The following is a 20,665-nucleotide window of genomic DNA, read 5'->3' on the forward strand; positions in this document are numbered from 1 at the left end:
GGGAACAGGGCTTCCCAGAAGGGCCAGAGGCACCAGAGCACGAGGGCCGCGGACGCAAAGTGGCCTCCCCGAGTGACCGGTCCCCGCATCTGCCTACGTACGCTCTCCCTCCAGTCGCTGAATAATTCACGGCAGCGGGCGTGCCAACCCCTTTTAAGCAGAGGTATTGACCGGCAGCCGGGGGCAAGTGGCTTTAGCATTGGCAGGGGGCCGCAAGTGAGCGAGCACTTACGGCAACCTTGTTCTTGATCCGGGAGAGCTTCTCGTGAGCCTCTGCCAGCTCTGCATTAGCCTCCTCCAGGGCCTGTCTCTTGGGGGCCACGTCGCAGTAGACCTCGTAGAAGCGGACAATGTTGATGCACCAGGAGCACAGGCCCGCGGCCGCCGTGGACTTGGAGCGGATGAACTCGGGGTCGAACGTCGGGTTGCCTTGGTAGGGCCTGGGGAGGGGAGGACAGGGCGCTAGCGTGGGCCCCATGGGACTGGATGCAGGTCTCCTACCACCTGATCACCCGGGGGAGCAGGAGAGTTGTTGACTTTTCTTTCTTTTTTCTTTTTCTTTTTTAATCTGATTGATTTCAGAAAGAAGGAGGAAAAACATGAAACAGAATTCTGGCCTCTGGAGGAGAGGGCTGTGGGGGCATGGACAGCAGTGAGTCGGCGTGTACGTCCCGGATGAAGAAAGGAGGCCAGCGCTTTTATCCTCTCTGTTCCTGGTGCTTTCTATAGCTGGTCTCATTGTCATTCGTCAAGGACTCCACTCGTGGGTGACAAAACTAGGGTTCACAGGGGGGTCAGCAACATGCCCAAAGCAACACCGATGGGAAGTGGTAACACCAGGTACCAGGTGTCAGCTTCCCAAAGGTTAGCTCCTGGAGCCGGCTCCTGCCTTGTGGGTGCCACACCTCATCTTACTCTGGGGGAAAAGGCCCAGAGAGGCCGAGCATCTCTTCCGAGGTGACACAGCTCAGAAGGGGCAGCTCTGGGATTCACAGAGAACCAGGCAGCCCCAGAGCACCGCCCCCCCCCCACCCCCCCGGGAGGCTTCTGCTTCCCTAGCAAGGTGCCCAGGTTCCCAGGATCGTCAGTGAGGCCATGGCTCTAAGGCTGAGGCTTAAAAGACACGACGATGCAGGAGTTACCTTACGAGAGAGACTAGGAAAAATGCCCGAAGGTGCAGTTTAGACTTTAGAAACTAGTGTTTTTAAAATAACACCAACGTCCTTAAGCATAACAAATGGAACTATCTGTGGAAAGACTTCTGAATGGATAATTCAAAACATGATTGACAGGTGATTTGAATTTCGGCTGGGAACGCAGCCTGCCATCTCCTCCCTCTGGTTTATTTCATGCTTGTGGAGGCTGATGTGAAGGTGGCTTTGTCTTTCACACCCGCACCAGACAGTGTGGGGTGGTGGCCGCACAGAAGTCGGTTGGGTGACGAGGAAAAGACATTCATCGTGGCATTTTTTATGATGGCAAAAATGGAGACAGCCTAACTCCTTTACAGTGCAGGAGCAGTGAAATGAATTACGATTCAGCTGTGGCAAGATTATATAACAGCTAAAAATGAAGCTGATCAAGTATTTTAATAACACATGGGAAAGTATTTCCCCCCAACAGTGTTGAGTAAAAAATGAAAGCAGAATAAATAACTGCATATGTACAGTATTATTTCAACTCTAGAAAAAGATGGAAAGGAAATATCCCAAATGTTGATAGTGGCCGCTCCCTGGTGGTGAGTCGGTAAAGGTTTTCTTGTCTTTTTTCTTCTCTTTTAAACTATTTTTTATCCAATATTTTTCAACTGTCCAGCTCTCTTCCTCAACAAATGGGAGCTTGGAGCTGTTGGGGGTCTCACCTGGGGTCGTGGGGTCATGGGGGTATGACTCTTTCTCAGTCAGGGTCAGGTGGACTCTGAACTTGGGTGGGCAGGGGATGTCCAGGCAGGTGCCACATGAGACGTAAATGGTAGGTCTGGAGTGCTTACAAGGGGAGTGGCTCATGAGTGGTAGCGTGTTGAAATTTATGGGTAAAACCTGGAAGTCCGTCCCCTCTGCCAGTCCCCTCTGCCCCCAAGGTGACACAGCCAACCCGGTTGAGTGTGTCCCTCCAGACGAAGTGCATTTCCAGGTGCAGCCGGATTGGCCCAGGCTGCCACCCGCTGTCTGGGGGGCTCCACCTTGCTCCTTAAACCCAAGACCCTGCCCCACCCCCGGCAAGCACAGGCATCCGTTGGGGCTGGCGGGAGAAGATTCCAGGGCCACGCAGCACCTGGACTCTACGGGCCCCAGCAGGTCCAAGACCCGAACGGCAGCGCACGCGGCGCGGCCGAGCCCCGGCTCACGTAAAGGCTTTCAGGCAGGCCTCGGGGATGTGCTCCTTGTCAAACTTTTTCAGGGAGTCCAGGAACGTGTCCACTTTGCCCATCATGATTTTCGCAGCCTTCCAGCTCTTGTCCTTGGGGATCTTGCCCCCAGGCGCGGTCAGAATCATCACGGCGGCCATGACGTTGACCACGGCGTCCGGCGGGGACCCGAAAGACTTCAGCTCTGTCAGGTTGTTCTGCAAACGACAAGCAGGACAGACCTGAAAGGAGGGCCTGGAGGCCCCCAGTGACGACCCCAGGGAAGCTGCCGTGAGCGTGCCACCACTTGAACTGATGGCCACGGGGTTTCCTCTCCACTCAGGCTGGGTCCCCATTTCTTTCTTTTTCTTCCCTTACCTTATTCAGAGTGTCAAGAGCTTCCTGTGCGGCCAGCAGGGCAGGCTCTGCCTTGGCCAGGTCTGTCTCGCAAGCCTTTTGTTTCTCAGCGACATTCTGGAAGGAAACCAGAGAGGAAAGATCAATGCGGCCGGTCCATCTGGGGGTGTAGGGGGAGCCCTGGGCCCCCCTTCACGTTCACTGGGTCACCAGTCCCTGCCTGGAGCCTGCCTCCTTTGTCCCTGGCCCCTCGGCACTCAGGTCGCAGTGAGCCTGCAGTGGCAGACTTGGGGTTCATGAATGTGAACTGTTCCTTCCACTGGCTCCAGCTTCCAGGTAGGAGGGGAACTTGGGGCCACGCAGACAAGCCCTGGCTGTGAGGCTTTGTTGCCTCTTGGACTATTTCAGAGGCACAGCTCATCCTTCCCCTCAAGAAAGTGAGAGCATCTTCAGTCACGCACTCATTCATTCATGCACATGTTCATTCACTTGTGCATGTGTTCACTCGTTCATTCATCATTCGTCTATGTGCTCAGTCATTCATCCCCACGTTCATTCAGTCCTGTGTGCATTCATTCACTCTTTGGGTCAGGAAGAGCTCCTCTGGGCCTTCGGGTGCCAAGCAGAGAGACCAGTGGGAGCTGGATGACTATCAAAAAGAGCATCTGGCTGATAACAGAGAGCAAAGGAAGAGGCCATAATGGCGGGCGCTGCACAGGGCACCGAGGAGGAAGGACAGTAGGAGAGGGTCTGTCCAAGTCCTGTCCCAGCCAGGACAAGTGACCTCCCGGCGACTCCTGTTCTGCACCTGCTTTAGGGACGATGAGTGCACGACTGAGGGAACAGGGCATAGAAGGTACTGATCGGCCGGCTGTAGCCTTCCCCCACGGAGCACTCTGGGGGCCATTTCTAGATGCAGGCGTTAGAGAGGGGCGCACGCCCAGACGTTGGGCAGAGGTCACAGAGCTCAGGGTGCAGGTCCTGGCTTATTCAGAGCCTGGCTGGGAGCCAGACTACGTCACGGGCTGTTTTTGAGTCCTCGGCACACTGCCAACCACGCCGAGCCTCAGTTTCCTCACCTGCCTGAGCGGGCTGAGGTCGTGCAGATCACAGTGAGAAGTGGAGTGGAGCTCCAGACTACCCCCTTGGGCCCCTCCCCTGACTCCAGCTCCGCCCCTGCTCCTGTTGGCCTTGGAAGGAGGCCGTCCTGCCGTCCTTGTTCTCCATCTCAGGAGACGGCCGACAATTTCTGGGACACTCTCATTTAAACACTCATGCAGACGTGTGACTGATGACACAAAAGCATGCAGGGAGGGGTGACGAAAAATCAAACCAACAGTGACAAGGCCCTCCAGGGAGGACCCTACCCTGCCAGTGACATGGGAACCTCTGGGGGCTCTCGGTGCAGCAGGTCTGAGGCCCAGGGCTCCAGTGCAGTGTCCCCAAACCTCAACGTGCTCAGGGATCGCCCGCACCTTGTCAGCGTCTGCACCGCGGTTCCTGGGCCTGAGAACCTGCATTTCTTACCAGCTCCCGGAGATGCTGGCACCACAGACAGGGATCGGACTCTGAGGCATGTGGCTTCCGGGTGCATTTCCCTAAAGGACAGCCCCCTTCTGACCCTGGGGCCCTGTGCTTGGGAGACCTGCCCCCCAGGGAGTCCTGCCGATTTGGGTCCCCTTGGGGAGGCCCAGCCGAGCGGCGCGTCAGTGTCTGTCCTGACGCCGTGCCGTCTCCTACCTTGTTGATTACTTCCACCTTCACTTCTTCCTCATCGGCAATGGCCTTCTCCTTGCTGACCTTCTCCGTTTCCACTCCCACCACGTGGATCAACTTGTCCGCATTCTCGTTCTTCTGCTTGAGCTCAATCTCCTGAATTGCCAGCTTGGCTTTTAAATCATCCACCTGGGGAACAGGCACAGGGGGTGGCTTGACCTGCCCAGCGCTGTCCAGCATTGCCTGCGGCGGGGGCAAGCCGGCTCCGGCTCAGCGGGGTTTCCGCTAGAGACAGGGTTCGGGCTCAGGCCCCCTTAGGGGCAGAAGGACCGTGCCGTCCCTTCCTGTCCCTTCGTGTTCCTCAGGCAGGAAAGTGGTGGCTGTTTACCGGGCTCCCTCAGATGCCAACAGTGGGCAGTAAAAACAAAAGCCGAGGCGACACCTCGGAGGGGACTTAAAGCCAGCAGAAACCTTGAAATTCAATACGGCGTGAAACAAAGCCTTTCCATCTGGGCACAGCGCGAAGTGCGTTTTCCAACGGAGGCATTTTGACGGGTGCCCCATTCAACGCGGGCCTGTGTAAAGCGCCCCACGAAGAGTGAGCATTACGACCACATTTTGTACATCAAACCTACATGCTCTCTCTGGTTTCAGAGTGGAAGTTCCCCAGGGCAGGTAACCGTGTTCGTCTTACTTCCTCTCGGAACCTGGGTCCGGGCCCCCGTCCTTCCTACCTGAGAAGCCGTGCTCTGCAGTTTCATCAGCCCGTTTTCTAGCCTTTCGATTTTGGCCACCAGCTCCAACTTCTTCTTGGCCAGCAGGTTCTGGTAGAGTTTGATCTGCTCCAGGAAGGTTTTGGGCGTGGTGTAGTTGAAGCGCCGCTCGGTGGCCAAGTACACCTTGGACATCTCGTTGACGGTTGTGTGCACGTAGGCCATGAAGAGGCTGATGGAGTCCTTGAACTCCGGCTATGAAGACAAGATGGGCCGTTCGTCCCCTGTTCCCTGATGGGCATGGCGTTGTTCCTGCAGGGGGCCCTGGCCTCCCTCTCGGAGGGGCCCAGGGGAGAGGAGGCTGCTGGCCACAGTGAACCAGCAAGGGGGGGCTTTCCTCCTTCGCTGGGGACTCTGGGTGAGTTGCAGACCCTCTTTCAACCTCAGCGGTTCAATCATCAAATGAGGCTCCACACAGCAACACCGGCCGGGGCTGCCGTGAGCACCGGGGATAGCACACCACCGAGGGCATAGCTCCGTGCGGGGACCCAGCTCATTACTGTTATTCTCTCTCTGGGTCACACACACTCACTCACACTCACACACCTGCAAACTGGGCAAGGCGCAGGGCCTGACGGTGTGTTTGAATAACCCAGGTCATTTGGCAAGCATTTAGTGTGCGTCTTCTGTGCTGGGTCTGGGGGTTTCAGTAAGTCCTTTGCCAGCCTCCTCTGTGCCCCATCCATGACAGGGTTACGTCGCCCACCACCTGGGTGCGCCCCGCTTGCCCAAAGACAGGCACTGGGAGCTTTGCCCCAAGACCTGTCCAAGCCATGTTCATTTTAATGCAGGTTCATTTGGAAATGTGTTCGTCCACCACCACACGCTTCAGCATTTACTCCGCTGCCCTCGCTGGTGCCAGCGGTGGGTGGGGGATTTCCCGCTCCTAGGAAGCCTATCTTAGGGGCTAGAAACCCACATCTGCGTTTCACTCGGGGCACAGACGGAACGTCGGTCGTAACTGCAGTCCGTCCTGAGAGTGAATGCTCCAAAGATGATGTGCAGGGTAAGTGACCCAGCTTTAGAAACTAGGGGAAAACTTAATTTCAGGTTTATGTTATCCTACCGTAACTGAATATGCGTTAGACATAAATGAGACAGGAAAACAACGTGTGACTTATCCTGGGGCTGCGGCTCATCCCTTGCCCTGGCCGGGTCAGAACGCACAGACCACTGCTGGGCCGGCACTTAGCTCAACAGTGAACTTGGGCACCATCTTTCAATATAAGAAAGACACCACAAAAGAAAAAAAAGGGACTTTTCTTTTCCTCTTTTCGCCCGGTGTACTCGTCACACCCTCTAAGAAGGACAGGTCAAGGAGAGCAGAGGCAAGCGGAAGAAGTGTGCGCCCCGCGTGCACTTATCACAGTAAATCCAGGCTCTCCAACCAGCTCCAGTCGGGGACTGCGTGAGGTCCGAGCTGCCCAGTCTGTTGGCACACGGGTGTCGGCCCTCCTGAACCGGCCTGGCGGGGTGTGGCCACATGGGCCAGGGACCCTGAGCTGATTCAAACGACTTCCCCTGGCACAGTAACACAAGGCCCAGACACCACCAACAGCGGCACGCCTTTGTTTATAATTTTGTTCACCGGGAATTTTTTTAGCAGTAATATCGTTTTCTAAAAATATTGCATTAAAACCTCACTGATCTGAATTACGGAGGTTTTTGGTGCCCCTTAAATTTTGTGCCCAAGGCGAGTGACTCACGTGCCTCACCCTAATCCCGGCCCTGGAGGCAGATGGCCGGGGATCCCTCCCCACGAGGTGGCCGATGCTTCTGGCCCTGTGAGCGCTGGCGCAGAGGGGGGCAGGGGAAGCCGGGCCCAGGGCCTCACCTGAACCCCCTCAGTTTCCTGTAGGAAGCGGGCGCTGACGGACACCAGGGCCTCCTCTGGCCACTCATGGAACCAGTCGATGGCCGTGCAGTTCACCACAGCAGGGAATTTTCTTGCCCGCACACGCAGGACGGAGCCCACGGGGGAGAAACACAGAATCACCTGGATGCAGGACACAGAGGAACCGCTCGCTCAAGGGGGCCGGCAGTGCCGAGGGCAAATCATGCCACTTTGTAGAAAGTTCATTTACAGGAGAAAGCACTCTGCGTGGTCTCAGCTCCGCATGTCTGCAGAGCACGTTCCCGCTCCCGGGTCCGTGGTGTGACCACTACACCGCAACGGACGACCACGCCACTGACTTTACAACTCTCGCTAGTGACGTCAGGGTGCAGGGGTCAGCCCCAAGCCTTCCTGAAGTGACCCCGCCAAGGGGGACGATAAAGGCTGGATGAAGGATGGAGTGGGGGGATGGGCCTCCATGCTGGGCAGATGAGGCCCGAGAACAGGAAGGGCCTCAATCCTTTGGGCAGGTCTGGTCCCCAGGGACACAGAACCTCCTCCAGGCCCCCACGGGTGGTGGCTGATCCCCAGACAGGCTGGACTCCCTAGGACCCCACCTGCAGAGGGTTCTACAGACACGTCCCTTCAGCTGGACTGGGGACCTCCCGCTCACGGCGGCCTCAGCCTCCCGGGCCCTCCCCGTGTAGACCCTTCTTCCCCAGGCGTAGCGGCTGGTGCACTGGAAGTGGGTGTTGCACTGAAGAGCTCGGCGGGGCACTGAGGAGGGAGTCAGGGTAGGGAGCCTCTGCCGGGGACCCCTCTGGCCCCCCAGTGACATCCACTGATTGGACTGTATCCACTGGGGAGACAAAGAGGAAACTTGCTTTATAAATTGCACCAAGCAGGAAAACATGAGAGCCAGCTGGTGCCTAGCGGAGCTGCGGGGCTGGACCCTCACCGGGTCAGCACCACCGGGCGGCTCCTGGGAGGGAGAGCAGTGTCACCGAGTAGCTCAGACTCCTTCCCCTAAGCAGGAAGGCTGAAGGTCAAGGTGTACTTATCTTTTTACACTTGCTGAGTGTGTGTGTAAAACACTTTTTGGGGCCACAAGACACCTCTAACACCCCACGCCCATCAGGCCGCCCCACCGTCCTCTCCTAATGGATTTCCTTACCCTGGGAGGGAACGGCCCCCACCTGGACACAGAGTAAAGAGCCGGACCCTAGCAGGCCCCGGGCTCCCCCGTGGAAATGGGGATCCTACCTTAAGCTGCCTGCGTACTTTCTCAATGAAGAATTTCCAGCACGCTTCCCGAGTGTCGGTCATGCCGAGGGACTTCACGTGCGGGCGCATGGAGGAGATGATGCTGTCCATGTCGTCGTCCCCAAACAGCCCCGGGATCTCCCCTGAGGCCAGCAGGTCGTTGATCAGCACCAGAAACTGCTCCTCAGCCACCTGGGAGTCTGTCATCAGGAACACGGAGGGGACGTTCTTCACCGCCGCCTTTATGTACTGAGCGCCCAGGTCAATCTGCACCCAAGGAGGACACGCTGAGAGCCGTGGCCAAGACGATGCTCGTTCAGAGGCGTCCCCACCCACCAGGAGGGCACACCTGCAGAGCAGCGGCCTACGGCCTGTGCACGCCCTGGTGGGGGAGCACCCCATCACAGCAGCACTATTCACGACGGCCCAAAGTGGGAGCACCTCCGGTCCGTGGACAGACGTGTGGATAAAGAGTGGCCAACCCACACCGTGGAATGCCATTCGGCCCGGAAACGGAAGGAAGTTCTGACACAGGGATGAACCTTGGAGACATTGTGTGGCATGCAATAAGCCAGACACAAGAGGACAACTACTGTGTGACCCCACTTATAGGGGGTCCCTAGGGAGCCAAAGTCAGAGAGACAGGAAGTAGCAGGGTGGGTGCCAGGGGCTGGGGGAGGGGAAGGGGAGTGAGTGTGCAATGGGGACAGTTTCAGCTTGGGACGATGAGGACGTTCTGGAGCGAGTGGTGGGGATGGCTGCACGGCAGTGTGAATGTGCGTAGCACACCGCGCCGTGTGGTTAGAATGGTAAATGGCGTGCTATGTAGGTTTCACCACACACACACTAAAGGGGAAGAAAACCCTTAAATGGAGACCCTGAGGGAGGCTCCAGATACGTGAAGCACAGGCTTAGACTGGGAAACTGGGCACTGGAAATAAGGACTAGTCCTCACAGCGCCCCCTGTGAGTCACACGTACGGTAACTTTGTCACTAGTAGGATTTAGAGATAACCCGACAAAGCCATTGCACGGCTCTTCTGAAAGAACAGCTGAAGAGAATGGCAAAAAGAGAAAAGCATGTTACAGAGCAGTATAAATAGCGTGCTATTTTTGAAAAGTACTCCGATTTGCATGTGTAAATGGTGAGTATACATTAAAAATGTCTGTCAATGTCACCTGCGTGTGAATTTTCAGGGTTTTGGTGACTTGCTCATCTGTAATGCCTAATTTCTCTATTAGACCTATGGGCCTCCGTAAAATCATTTAAAAGGCTTTAAAAATCCCCACTGTAGGCGTCCCGAGTGGCTCACTTCTGCCCTCAGGAAGTGAGCCCACGTCCTTGCGTTCAGAGAAAAACGTCGCCAAGGTCCCTTAGTTGAAGTTGACTGGCATGTTAACGGATCAAAAGCAAGCCTCAAATTCCATATTTTTGACAAGGGAAAAAAAAAATCAAAGGGAAGTCCCCAGCACGAAGAGCAGAGGCCACAGGTGGGATTCGAGCCGTGGCCGTGACCCTGGATCCGCAAGGCTTCGCTTGAGCCTCTCTTCTTGTTTTGCAGCCGTATACGTGCAGGCCGCTGGCGGAGGCTGACAGGGCCAGCCGGGATTAGTGATCTGTATCTAAGTTCAGGCCTGACTGTATGCATGGGCCCGCAGTCACCCCTCAGGAGCAGGAAGGAGAGCGGCTGCGTCCAGGTTGCAGTGAGAAGGCCCGTCTGGCAGGTCCAGACCGCAGGCTGCATGTCCAGGAGAACGGCTGAGGGTTCTTCACCCCTGCACCAGGAATGACCCAAAGGAGAAGCTGCCATGTCCCACCAAGTTCAGACTTCGAACCCTGTTAGACTGGCTCAGGCAAGGGCTCCTGCTTGGAGAGGGCGAAGCTGGCCGCTGCCGGGTCCCGCTCAGAGTGGCTGCTTCTGGACAGGCCGATGGCCCATAAAGGCCCAGGAGCGGAGACGAGTGGCCCTGCTGTGCACTCGCCCTTCCTTCAGTCCTGGCCGCTGATCCTCTCTGGAGACGGCGGCGTTTGCTGCCCCTTCTCCTGCGGCCCCTTCTGTTGCTCCTGCTCTCTGCTCACCCCTCACGCCCCAGGAGGGTCTGCTATGGCCACGACCACGGGCCCCTCCTCATCCGTGTTCTGTCCTGCCCAGAAGCTCTGCGGCCTCGACCTGGGGCCAACCCCACCGTCTGGAAGCTCAGCCCTCTCTGGCCTTCCCGGTCACAGCTTCCCACGGAGGCACTTCCTCCGTCCCTGCTGACCAGGGCTGTGCCGTGGCCTCCATCCTGGCCACTCCAGAGCTTCTGCCCTGCCCCAGGCGGTTTGTTCTCTCTGCATGGTCTCCTGCACTCCCACCCTCTCAGGCCGGGGGGCCCTGTCCCGAGACCTCCACCTCCCACCTTTTCCTGCACGTCCCACTGTGCATGTGCACTTTCATGTTGGCCACCTCCTCCCAGCGTCGCCGAATTACTCAGACGCCCTCATCTGTGAGGCAGCACCCATTTTCTTGGTTTTTCCCGGCACTTGTGTCTTGGCTGTCCCGTTCCCCTCCTTCCTCGTCTCCTATCTGGTTGGAGGCACCATCGTGCTCATACTCGCCCCAGTGCAAACGCCATGTCAGCCCTGGAAGCTCGGCTCCTGCAGGTCCCTTGCCCGCTCACCATCGGGGCCAGGGGCCTTGATGACCCACGCAGCCCCGCACCCAGGAGAAAGATGTGCCTGTGTAACGTGCTCAGGAGAACTTCAGTTCTGGTGGGAGGCGCCACAATGCTTTGTTCTGGACAAATCGTGTTTAACTAGCACGCGGCTCTTCAATTGAGCAAGGTTTGCAGAAAACGGAATCAATAAAAAGCCTCGGCAGATATCTTGGTGATGGGAGACCAGCTTACGCTGGCCCCAGAGTCCCGAGCATGTGGTTGGACGCCTAGCAACGGTCCTGAGTCATCGACTCTGCAGACTTGGGAGGACGGCAGAGGCAGAATGCGACCTGGGCAACAAGCACATCCCCTCACAGCTGTTCTGGCTGGTAACTTCATAGGGTCCAGTCTACTGGGTCGAGACCCACACTTCCTACCACCTTCATCACTGGCCAAAATGTCTCCTGGCCTTTACTGTCTAAGATGCAGACCCCGCTGGTGGCAGTCAGAGCCTCTGGGCTGGACCCGGGGGTGGGATTGGGTGGGCGGGAGGAGTTTTCCCCGCTCCCCCCACCCCCCCAAGGCGGGCTTTTTGAAAAGCTGCATCTCACCTTGAGGTCTGGGACCCCGTAGCCCTTCCTGAGGGTGATCTGGAACACATCCAGGGAGCTGATGAAGGCGGCCAGGCGCGAGAGGCTCTGCTTGCCGCTGCCGCCCACGCCCACTAGCAGGGCGTTCCCACGGGGGGACTCTAGGATCCGGTTGATCCTGCAGACATGCGACACCGCGTCCTCAAACAGCACCTGCACGGGCCAGACTCACATTAGCACCTCACTGCGTGCGTGTGGGCTGGCCTTCCACGGCATGGAGCCTCATCTGTCCCCCGGTAGCATTTGCCGCGAGTCATGCAGCCCCGGAATGCCATCAGGCGTTTATGATGAGACTGGCGAGGGGGCCCGTGTCGCGGCCCCGGCCCGTGCTGTCGGCTCGAGCCCCACTCACCAAGCTCATGACTGCGTTGGCCTCATTGTAACCGTCCAGGGCGTCCACGAGAATCTTGTTCAGGTGAGCCATGTTGGTGACCGGGAGGTATTTGGCATCACCGATCCCGTGAGCAAAGTGGCAGAAGATCCTGGGTTTGGCAAATAAGACCTCATCACCAAGATCCTGCAGACGAGAGAGAAGCCACGTCTGTGGTTTGTCCCGGGGACACACCGTGCACACACATCAGTACCAGCAGCCCTCGCACCTGCCACGGTGCTTCAGGAGGCCAGGACAAGTCTGCAGGGGCCCAGGCCACTGCTGTCAGGGGCCCTGCAGACGGCTGGGCCACGCGCCCGGGGCGATGGTCTGATCCCCATCATATAAGGAATAAACTAATAGTCCAAAGAAACTAACCCCCCAAGAAAACCCAGGACACACCAGCAGAACGCATGGGCCCATGCAGGGCCTTTCGCCACCCAACGTGGGAGGACGGAGGTCATCATATCCTGATCGACCGCGGGCCCCGTTACTTCCACTCAGACGCACACCCGTGTGACAGAGTTGTCTCATAGGACCCAACGCAGTGGTCCACCCCTTCCCCACCCGAGGGCACTCCCAGGAGGGTTGGGGTCACCACCGGTCCCAGACACTCTGCCCGCCTGGAGAGTTTCTGGGCTCAGCAGAGAGGCCTGGTGGCTTGACTTACATCAAAGAATTTCTTGGTGGAAGCGACGGTGACTCTGTACAGTGTTTCTTGGTCTTTCTCCTCAACCATTTTGTCGCCATACACTCTTTCAGCTTCATGTAGCCAGAGGCGGACAAGGTCAAGCGGGGTTTTCAGGATCTCTGCCGTGGAGAATAGGATCCCCTGTCCCAGACACAGGAGGGTCAGTGTCTTCAGCTGTGTCATGAGGCAGGCCCAGTGCTGTGTGCATGTGAAACTGCAAAGCAGTCACTTCCCGGGGAGTGAGCCATTCAGCTGCTCGGACGATGTCCTCTCTGGGCCCAGGAAGCCACCGATTGCCAAGTCCATGCAAATCCTAGAGGCTGGAGGGTGTGTCTGTGGCTGGAGGGATGTGGGGAAACTCTCCTCACAAGGCAAGGTCAAGGCTTTATCCTTTAGTGGGGTGGACGGTGGAGAAGGGACAAGAGGGGCTTGTCGTCGAGGAACCAGACTGTCGACAGCCACTGAGCAGTGGGTTACGAGCGTGGGCTCTGCTGCCAGCCTGCCTGGGTCCACGTTTACTAACAAAGTGACCTGGGCAAGTTCTACAGGTGCTTACTGAAGGTCTACTGTGTTCCAGGCCCTCTTCTGGGTGCTGGGAACACAGTGACAAAAGGCAGACTCTACCTTCACGGAGTTGGCATTCCCGTAGGAGATGTAACCAGGCAAAAAAGATAACAAGGTAATTAATTACTCATTGTGATGTGCTCTGAATGACCGAAACAGGGGCAGTCAGGTGAGTGTGTGGGGAGGAGGCGGGCTCTTGAGGGCATGACATTTGAGCTGACACTTGAAGTGGGAGGAGATGGCATGATTTAATGTCCCTGAGCCGTAGACACCCTTAGATGTACGAGCATGTTATTAATACATGTTGTTTGGAGGAGAAAATGGGGGTGTAAGTGGCCAATCGTAGTGCCTGGCTCAGACGAAACAGTCAATAAATAAGAGGAAACAGTGTTACTCTCTTCGTCATCACCATTACCACCCTCATCATCATCACTATCACCATCATTGTCACCATCAATTATCATGGTCACCATCACCATCACCATCACCATCACCACCACCACCATCACTGTCATCACAGTCACCATCGTCACTGTCACCACCACCACCATCACTGTCATCACAGTCACCATCGTCACCGTCACCACCACCACCACCACTGTCATCACCGTCACCATCGTCACCGTCACCACCACCACCATCACTGTCATCACCGTCACCATCATCACCGTCACCACCACCACCACTATTACTGTCATCACCATCACCATTATCACCGTCACCACCACCACCACCACTGTCATCACCGTCACCATCATCACTGTCACCACCACCACCATCACTGTCATCACCGTCACCATCGTCACCGTCACCATCACCACTGTCACACCAGCATTACCATCACCACCACAACCACCGTCACCACCACCATCACCATCACTGTCATCACCGTCACCATCGTCACCGTCACCACCACCACCACCATCACTGTCATCACCGTCACCATTATCACCGTCACCACCACCACCACCACCACCGCTGTCATCACCGTCACCATCGTCACCGTCACCATCATCACCGTCACATCAGCATTACCATCACCACCACCACCATCATCACTGTCACCAGTCCACAGGTCACTTTGCTTTCTCCCCTGAGAGCAGCAGAGGAGGAGAGCACCTATGTGTCAGGGACTTGCCATAGGTAGCACAGAGCTAAAGAGCAGTACCTGGAAGATGTTGGAGAGGTCCCTGAGGTTGAAGACGTAATGAAACTTGATGGCCGTGGGAAGGAATGTTGCGGTGACTTTCTGATGCAGGGCTGTTACAGGAACAAGACATCGATTCTTACCTACTCTAATGGCCTCAGGAAGTGCCCTGCTCGCGCTAGAGTTTCTAAAGCAAATGGACTATGAGCTGGTGACAACGTAAGTAAGGAAACTGCACAGCTGCCCTGGGAGGAAGTTTGCTGCCCCGATGACGTGTAAATCATTTCTGTTACTGAATTTCCCCTCCGTTGCCTCCCCCGCAAGCAATTGGATTTCACAACATCTCCTGTTGGAACATAGCATCATTTAAAACATATTGATCGAAAAGTAGAAATAAAATATTTACCAGGGGAAAATAGGAAGCAGCCATCAGCCCCACAAAGCAGTGGGTTACTGACGGGGGAGAGGAGGCTGGCCGGCTTACCCAGGGCTGAGGCCACCAGCTGGCTGCTTATCCTCTGGACCAGTATGGGGACCGAGCGGGAGGCCAGGTGTTGGCTCAGGATCGTGCTGTAGATGGTTGTGAGGGCCTCCTGGCCTGGAAAGCTCACGGCAAACACGCAGAAGTACCGCTGCCAGGGACAACCACACACCTGCGTCAGGCTGTTGGGGACCAGCTCGTGGCCGGGCTACCTTCTTGGGGTGCAGACTCTGTCCTCATCGCCTAATGTCTTGTGGGCATGGCCAGAATGGGTCCTTTCCCTCCCCGTGCCTTGGATGTAGTAAAATCCCATTAAATGTTCGTTATATCTGAAACAGCCAAATTTACTTCATGCTTTCAAGAAAAATTTTGGTGGAAACAAGAGTGTCTCAGAGCCCGGGCTTGGGTTTGTATTCCAGGTCTCCATCTGCTTAGATGATTTGGAGGTGAGGCCCTGCCCGGGTAGGGTCACAATATACTACAGGATATCCTGCATGTCCCAAATGTTGGATGGGAAATGCTAATACTAAACAAATAATTTGTTGTTTATCCGAAATCCATATTTGACCGGGCATCTGTATTTTCATTTGCTAAATCTGGCAGCCCCATGGGGCCCCCAGGGCTGGCCTCTCTGCTCCCCAGAATGTTCTGACACGTTCTGAAAGGTTAGGGAACTCTCCAGAGACTAGCAGCCTGCAGCCCCGATGCCCCATATCAAGGCTTTTATTCTCGTTTGCCCAGGTGACCCTTACCCCCTGGCGACTGCAGGAATGAGCCCGACTGCCGCCTACCTGAAGTCTGGGGTCGATGGTGAAGGACCCGGAGGTGGGGTTCATGCAAGCCACATACTGACAGTTGTGGATCTCCTTCAGTGTCAGCTTCTGCCTGTCATACCTGCATGGGGAGACGAGTTGGCATCCTGCCCCTCCCCCCACTCCTCCTGCCCAACAATGCCTCAAATGTGGTTTAAAAAAAACCAAAAACAAACTCAATAAATATTGATTGTATATGAAACAGCCAATTTTACTTCATGGTCTCAAGAAAAATTTAGAAATAGGAGGCAGCAGCGTGGTTCCGGATGCAAGTCTGGGTCTGTATTCCAGCTCTTTCATCTAGTAGCATCAGAACTCTGGGTGAGTTGGTTAACGTCTTGTGCCTCAGTGTTCTCATCTGAGCAATGGGTCGTTATGAGGACGAAATGAGCTAACGCACGAAACACACTGAGAAGTGCACCTGGAGTGTAGTATGTGCTCAGCACTTGTTTGTCCCCACCCCAGGTATCATTATGACTAGTACTGACGACGATGACGATCCTGTCGTCACACAAAATAATTTCCTTGATGTCAGCACCGATGAGACTTCCAGGGGCTCCAGTGTCTTTGAAGGATGTAAAGGGTTTGCACATTTCTTCACATGCTTATACCTTGTGGGTTTTCCCCCATTATGCATTTTTTTTCTGTTGGGAGTTTGTTGCCTGTTCTTGTTGATTTATGGAAATTCCTCGTATACTCCAGGCATGAATCCCCTGTCAGTTTTAGACATGGCAAGTACCTTCTTCCATTCTCTTAACTCTGTATTATGTTGGTCCCTGGTGTCTCTTGGGAAAAATATTTCTTAATTTTGATGTAAATCCAAGTCATCATTTTTGGGCCTTCTGGTTTATGCTTTTGAAATGTATGTTCAAGAAGCCCTTCCCCAGGTCACGGAGATATTCTCCCATTTTCTTCTATCAACTTTGCGGTTTCACCTTTTGCTTGTAGGTCTGCATGCCACATGGGTTCACCCTTGTTTCTGTGGCAGGCGGTGTTCTGGGTCGCTGCGTCTTCCACACTTGCTGAAATAGCTGCTAAACGGCCCACCCTCCCGTCAGTCCCACCTTTATCTGATATTCTAGAGGGATTTTTCACTGTCTCTCGCTTCTAAAGATTCTTCAGGATAAGCTCAAGGGCAGGGGAGGACCCAGGGCTGAAGCTTCACAACTTTGAGGGCCCTCTTTAAGGAGAAAAAAATAAAATGTCTTAGTTTTACAAATTTGGCAAGAACGTGGGACGTGGTGAACCCATTTCGAGGGCGTGGAACCAGGGGCCCGTGTGAGCGAGGGGCTCCCGGTCGACTGTCCTCAAGGGGCCTGGACAGCCCTCATGCATCCTCTCCTGCCTCCTACACTTGCCTTCCCCTAACCTGTTCTCGGCCCTGGCCGTCCCATAGCACTTTCAGTTCCTCAAAGATGTCTCGCTCTCTCAGGCCCCGCTGAGAGCCACCCCCTGGGCCAGCTCTGTCACCTCCCCTAGGGAGCCAACCCTGACAGCCATCCCCACATTACAACCTGTAGTGTGCCACTGCTGTCCTTCCTGCGTTCCTACAGCTATGAGCTCGGGGAGTTGGCGTCGTGTCGTGGGCACAAGGTAAGCAATGGGATCAGACAATGTGGGCTTCACCTCCGGCCCCGCCACTTAGGGCTGTGACCTCCAGCAGGGGACTTAACCCCTCTGTGCTTCTAATTCTTGGCGGTGACTGGCAGGCATCCACTGACTGGTTTCTGATGAGGTTTTTCTTCGGGTTCCTCTGGTCTCAGAACCCCCAGGTTTGGCCTGGGCTGCTTGCCAGGTCATCACAGGACCCACATTTTAGCTGCACTGAGTATCTGGTCTTTCCAAACTGCAAACTTAAACTTGCCCCCCTCGGCTTCCTCTGTCCAGCAGCCATGGGTCCTGGGGTCTGGGTACAGCGGTCCCCCCTCCAGGCGTCCTCTCCCTCTGGCTTGCACACTCCAGTCACGCCAGCAACAGTGGCTCCTCCACCGGCCACTCTCCCTCCTGCCACCGGGCCTCTGCACATGCTCTCCTGCCAAGGGCCATCCCATGGCCAGGCCCGACTCAGCCTCCAGCTTCCAGCTGCCCTGCTGCCTCCCCAGGAAAGTGTGAACTAGCCCCCCCCCCGCGATCCTTTGTGGCCATAGGATGGGGCGGGGTTAGCGTGACAGTGGGTAGGGGAAGCATTACCAGTGCCCGTGGTCCATGTGCTGCCGGATGAGGGTGTGCGGGGCCACCGTCCCATATTTGTCCACCTCGGGCATATTCATGTCGTCGATGAAGTAGATCAGCTTCTTGGTGCCTGGCGGCCCGAAGTTCCTCCCTGATTTCTTCTCTAGCGGCTTCTCAAGAACCCCTAGAGAGGTTAGCGTGTTGGCCACCAGTGCACGGTGGATCCCAGGGGCGTATCGGACCCAGAGCCCCCAGCAGCGGGTGCAGCAGCCCAGGCAATGGCCCTGGAGGGGACCCCGAGGGTGGGTGGCTTCACCTCCATCACCCTCAGGGGTGAAGGAGAGGGTGGTGGACACCGTGGGTGGGAGGCAAGGGTGGCAGGAACCTTGTGGCTTGTCAACTTTGGGGCGACCTCTGATTGGTTTATCAGAGAAGCTCCCTGTGGGATCTGCCTGGGAACACTGGGAAGAGGGTCCTGCTGCCACTCTGTCCCCCTTACTCTGGGGATAGAGGACAGTGGGCAGGGCTGTGGGAAATGAAGAGGCAGCTGGCAAGTCCCTGGGTCTGTGGTCAGAGGGGACAACAGGAAATGGGGTGGGGAGTCATGTAGTTTGTGTGTCCAGGCCTGGCTCTGAGGACCACCCCCTCGTCCTCAGCCTCACCCTGAAGCTCTGCTCCTGGCCCCAGCCCCACCTTGCACCCCAGCCCCATCCTGCACCCCAGCCCCACCCTGCACCCCCAGCTCCACCCTGCACCCCCAGACCCACCCTGCACCCCAGCCCCACCCTGCACCCCCAGCCCCACCCTGCACCTCCAGCCCCACCCTGCACCCCCACACTCACCCTGCACCCCCAGCCCCCATACACCCCCAGACCCACCCTGCACCCCAGCCCCACCCTGCACCCCCAGCCCCACCCTGCACGCCAGTCCCACCCTGCACCCCCAGACTCACCCTGCACCCCCAGCCCCCTACACCCCCAGACCCACGCTGCACCCCAGCCTCACCCTGCACTCCCAGCCCCACCCTGCACCCCAGCCCCACCCTGCACCCCAGTCCCACCCTGCATCCCCAGCCTCACCCTGCATCCCCAGTCCCACCCTGCACCCCAGTCCCACCCTGCACCCCCAGCCCCACCCTGCACCCCAGCCCCACCCTGCACCCCATCCCACCCTGCACCCCCAGCCTCACCCTGCACCCCCAGCCTCACCCTGCACCCCCAGTCCCACCCTGCACCCCAGTCCCACCCTGCATCCCTAGTCCCACCCTGCACCCCAGTCCCACCCTGCACCCCCAGCCCCACCCTGCACCCCAGCCCCACCCTGCACCCCATCCCACCCTGCACCCCCAGCCTCACCCTGCATCCCCAGTCCCACCCTGCACCCCCAGTCCCACCCTGCATCCCTAGTCCCACCCTGCATCCCCAGTCCCACCCTGCACCCCAGTCCCACCCTGCACCCCCAGCCCCACCCTGCACCCCAGCCCCACCCTGCACCCCATCCCACCCTGCACCCCCAGCCTCACCCTGCACCCCCAGCCTCCCCCTGCACCCCCAGTCCCACCCTGCACCCCAGTCCCACCCTGCATCCCCAGCCTCACCCTGCACCCCCAGTCCCACCCTGCACCCCAGTCCCACCCTGCATCCCCAGCCCCACCCTGCACCCGGCCCTACCCTGCAGCATAGCGGAGGTGGTGTAGAAGTTGAAGGGCACAGCCTGCACTAAGTAGTCGTCAGTGCTCAGGCTCTCCAGCTTGTCACCCATCAGCACCGACTTGCCCGACCCTGCGTTCCCCACCAGCATCACCGGCCACGACTTCTCCATGAGCAGGTCCATGAAGTAGCGGATACGGATGGTTTCCGTGGTGTGCACCAGGGAGGCCTGTGGTGGGGGCAGAGGGTGGGAGGGGGGAAGGTCCGTGAGCCTCAGACGGACCTGAGCCTCCAATTTCCACCTCTGACCAGTTTGCAGACCCGAACAGTTTTACTTAAAAGGTCCTCCTGCCGAGAACTATTTGCCTTTGGACATCCGGTGAACAAGCGTGCGATGGGATGCTGGGTCCTGCTCCTAAATCGTCTGTAAATTGTCTCCAATCGGGGTCAGTTACCTGCAGTGGAATATCAGGGTCCAGCTCAAAGGGGGGCACTTTGTCCGTCCAGGGCAGGAACTTTTTAGTGTCAGGGTCTAGGTAGTAGTCAAAGATGGTTCCCTGTGAGGGGAACTTGATCGTTTTGAATTCATTGATCCACCATTTGCTGAACTCGACGCGATAGTCTACAAGCTGTGCAAAAACAAAACCGTCAGCCGGGCCCGGCTCCGAGCGGTGCCAAGAGGCCTGGCGGGGCGGCCGGCACTCACCTGGTCCTGGAACATGGCCCCCCCAAAGGCCCAGAAGCAGGCGAACACGAAGTAGAGCTCGTACAGCTCCTTGGGGGAGTCGGGCGGCGTGCTCTTCTCCGTGAGGAGGCACTCCAGCAGGTTCAGGATCGTCTGGATGACCGTGATCTCAGGCACAGGCGTGATCTTCTTAAACCCGAAGCGCAGCTTGTCCAGGCAGGTGGGCAGGTACTTGTCGAAGAGGATCATCAGGTTTGCCTTTTCAGACTGCACCTTGCGCCTCTCAATCCAGCTGCTCACCACCCTGGGCGAGACGGGGCGGGGCTCGTGAGGACGGGGCCACCGCGTGGGGTCGGCCCCGCGGCGCTCCCCCTGGAGAACACCTCTCGGCACCTACACGTGATTCTGCTGCGCCCACCTGGCAGCACAGACCGCAAGAGGGTCTGCTGAGCGTGCTGGTGCGCTGAGGGTGTGCTCCCTTCCTGACAGTCCAGCTATGCAGGTGCTAAAGGCCTAGA

General features: G+C 57.1%; 1 protein-coding gene across 1 annotated transcript in view; it reads right to left on the reverse strand.

The window, feature by feature from the left end:
* Nucleotides 1-20,665, reverse strand: part of DNAH17 (dynein axonemal heavy chain 17) — a 135,925-nt gene that overhangs the window by 25,371 nt on the left and 89,889 nt on the right. The window contains exons 47-63 of the mRNA XM_033089155.1: nucleotides 20,169-20,451; nucleotides 19,918-20,091; nucleotides 19,484-19,691; nucleotides 17,832-17,997; nucleotides 15,621-15,723; nucleotides 14,833-14,980; nucleotides 14,370-14,461; nucleotides 12,617-12,778; nucleotides 11,929-12,093; nucleotides 11,538-11,729; nucleotides 8,291-8,557; nucleotides 7,028-7,189; nucleotides 5,155-5,388; nucleotides 4,445-4,609; nucleotides 2,726-2,821; nucleotides 2,348-2,565; nucleotides 233-440 (exon numbers count right to left, since the gene is read on the reverse strand). Coding sequence (XP_032945046.1) covers nucleotides 233-440; nucleotides 2,348-2,565; nucleotides 2,726-2,821; nucleotides 4,445-4,609; nucleotides 5,155-5,388; nucleotides 7,028-7,189; nucleotides 8,291-8,557; nucleotides 11,538-11,729; nucleotides 11,929-12,093; nucleotides 12,617-12,778; nucleotides 14,370-14,461; nucleotides 14,833-14,980; nucleotides 15,621-15,723; nucleotides 17,832-17,997; nucleotides 19,484-19,691; nucleotides 19,918-20,091; nucleotides 20,169-20,451 — 3,043 coding nt within the window. The remainder of the gene's footprint in view (nucleotides 1-232; nucleotides 441-2,347; nucleotides 2,566-2,725; nucleotides 2,822-4,444; nucleotides 4,610-5,154; nucleotides 5,389-7,027; nucleotides 7,190-8,290; nucleotides 8,558-11,537; nucleotides 11,730-11,928; nucleotides 12,094-12,616; nucleotides 12,779-14,369; nucleotides 14,462-14,832; nucleotides 14,981-15,620; nucleotides 15,724-17,831; nucleotides 17,998-19,483; nucleotides 19,692-19,917; nucleotides 20,092-20,168; nucleotides 20,452-20,665) is intronic.

Source organism: Rhinolophus ferrumequinum, chromosome 21, assembly GCF_004115265.2.
Source record: "Rhinolophus ferrumequinum isolate MPI-CBG mRhiFer1 chromosome 21, mRhiFer1_v1.p, whole genome shotgun sequence".
NCBI classification, from domain to species: domain Eukaryota; kingdom Metazoa; phylum Chordata; class Mammalia; order Chiroptera; family Rhinolophidae; genus Rhinolophus; species Rhinolophus ferrumequinum.